This window comes from Manihot esculenta, chromosome 10 (assembly GCF_001659605.2).
Source record: "Manihot esculenta cultivar AM560-2 chromosome 10, M.esculenta_v8, whole genome shotgun sequence".
In the NCBI taxonomy this organism is placed as follows: Eukaryota; Viridiplantae; Streptophyta; class Magnoliopsida; order Malpighiales; family Euphorbiaceae; genus Manihot; species Manihot esculenta.
Genome location: NC_035170.2, coordinates 24,901,595 through 24,903,336, shown reverse-complemented (window position 1 = coordinate 24,903,336; position 1,742 = coordinate 24,901,595). Strand labels below are relative to the sequence as shown.

Below are 1,742 nucleotides of genomic sequence, written 5' to 3'. Positions count from 1 at the left end.
TAATTCATCATAAAACTAAACAACCAATAGAGTATGGATGCATCACAGTAACTGGAAAATAGTAGAAAACACAAGAATCTTTCCTATAAACACATTCAGATTGGAACCAGTAAATAAAAAATTACAGAAACCATCAGCTCAAGCAACAAGGTGCAGAACTCCTACACCAAAGAGCACATCATATATAGAAACAAGAAGCATTGGATGAAGTTCACCATGAAATCCACTGCAGAAATATGAGAAGGTACGATCATTTAAGGACTGGTGGTTGAATGAAAAGGGTTCATGTCCTTTGAAATAGTTGGCTTGGCAGCTAATGTGGGCTTCGCAAGGTCAGGCAAATCAGGGATGTCAAGCAAATCAGGCAGTTCTGGCACTTCAAGCTCTGGAAGTTCAGGCAATTCAGGTAATGGTGGCAGTTCAACTTTAGGAAAAGATGGTATCTCCGGCAATTCAGGAATCTCCGGTAGAGTTATTTCCAGAAGCTGTCGAGCATCCACCAGAATTTCCTGGCTGTTCAGGAATGACACACCGATCAAGAAAAATGGTAACATAAAAGCTGAGAATTGACGATAGGCCATATCTGGAACAAGAAACTAGCAACAGTTTGGAAGAAAATCAGAATTCTAGCAATTGAAAGTTATGACAGGCTTGTTTTCTGCATTGACTCTCATGTGCATGGGGCTTTTATAGATGTGAGAGGTGGAAAATAAGGAGACTTCAAGCGAGAGTTGGTAGGAAATATTCAGAATCTCATATCTTCTCCCCATTTTCTTTCCAAACTTCTCTATTTTCATGATCCTTCCAAAAGAAAATGGGATTCTTTTTTTAATATGCACACCTTCTCTCCAGCGATTATCTCTGGTTCCAGCTTCAAAGATAAGATTCTTGATAATTATTTTTCTTTAGGTACTAAGAAAAGTTAAAAGACGAGTTTCTTACACATGCTTATTCTCACCAACTTGGTACAAATGGGGCCAATCCACCCCAAAAATTCAGCATATTCTTCTTTTCTTCTTGCCTGCTCACTGATCTCCCTTTGGCAAGTCATCAGAATTTGTCCAAATTCATATAGCCTTTCTAGGTTTGAAGTTTGTATTACTGAAAATTACCATCTAGTAAGACCATAATAAATTATGTAGTAACATGAAAAATCCAAAAGAATGAAAATGAACAGAAAACAGAGGCAACACTACAGTGGATCGCTTACGATGGTTCCAGCCCAAGTACAAAGGAAATCCTTAAGGCCTACCCTGTCGTCAAAAGCAAGAACATGTGATTGTTCAAGTTACAATAATAAGGGTGAAGAAGACAAATAACATGAGAAGGTTTGCGTGGTTCGGCTACAAGATCCTACGTGTATGGATGTAAATATCCAATTCCGATTTGGGCCTACCTAGGAATTGGAACCTAACCGAATTATCAATATGGTTTCGGTTCAGTTATTTCCTATTTCTGTTCGGGTTCGGCTCGGTTCTCGATTCTTCAATTCCAGTATGATTGGGTAGACCTAAACACATCCTCTATCAACCCAAATAACAAGAATCAGTGACTATTATTGAAACCAAAGAGCTGAAACTCCAAAACGAACCATAGCTACAGCATGCATCCACCAATCAGACACAGAAACTTATGCATGAACAGCACCTGTAAACGGTATTGATTAACAATACCCATGCACAATATCTGAAATCTTAAAGAATTAAAAGCTCTTTTACTGTGTTAAAGTTAGGATAAGGGAG

General features: G+C 38.3%; 1 protein-coding gene across 1 annotated transcript; it reads right to left on the bottom strand.

Moving 5' to 3' along the window:
• Positions 1-254: 254 nt before the first annotated feature.
• LOC122724829 (protein PELPK2-like) lies at positions 255-581 on the bottom strand. Its single transcript, XM_043960704.1, has one exon. It carries the CDS (start codon positions 579-581, stop codon positions 255-257), a length of 327 nt encoding a protein of 108 aa, XP_043816639.1.
• Positions 582-1,742: the final 1,161 nt, after the last annotated feature.

Bases quoted from the DNA above. Each gene is read 5' to 3' on its own strand.
- LOC122724829 (XM_043960704.1), bottom strand. From the start codon at position 581: ATGGCCTATCGTCAATTCTCAGCTTTTATGTTACCATTTTTCTTGATC.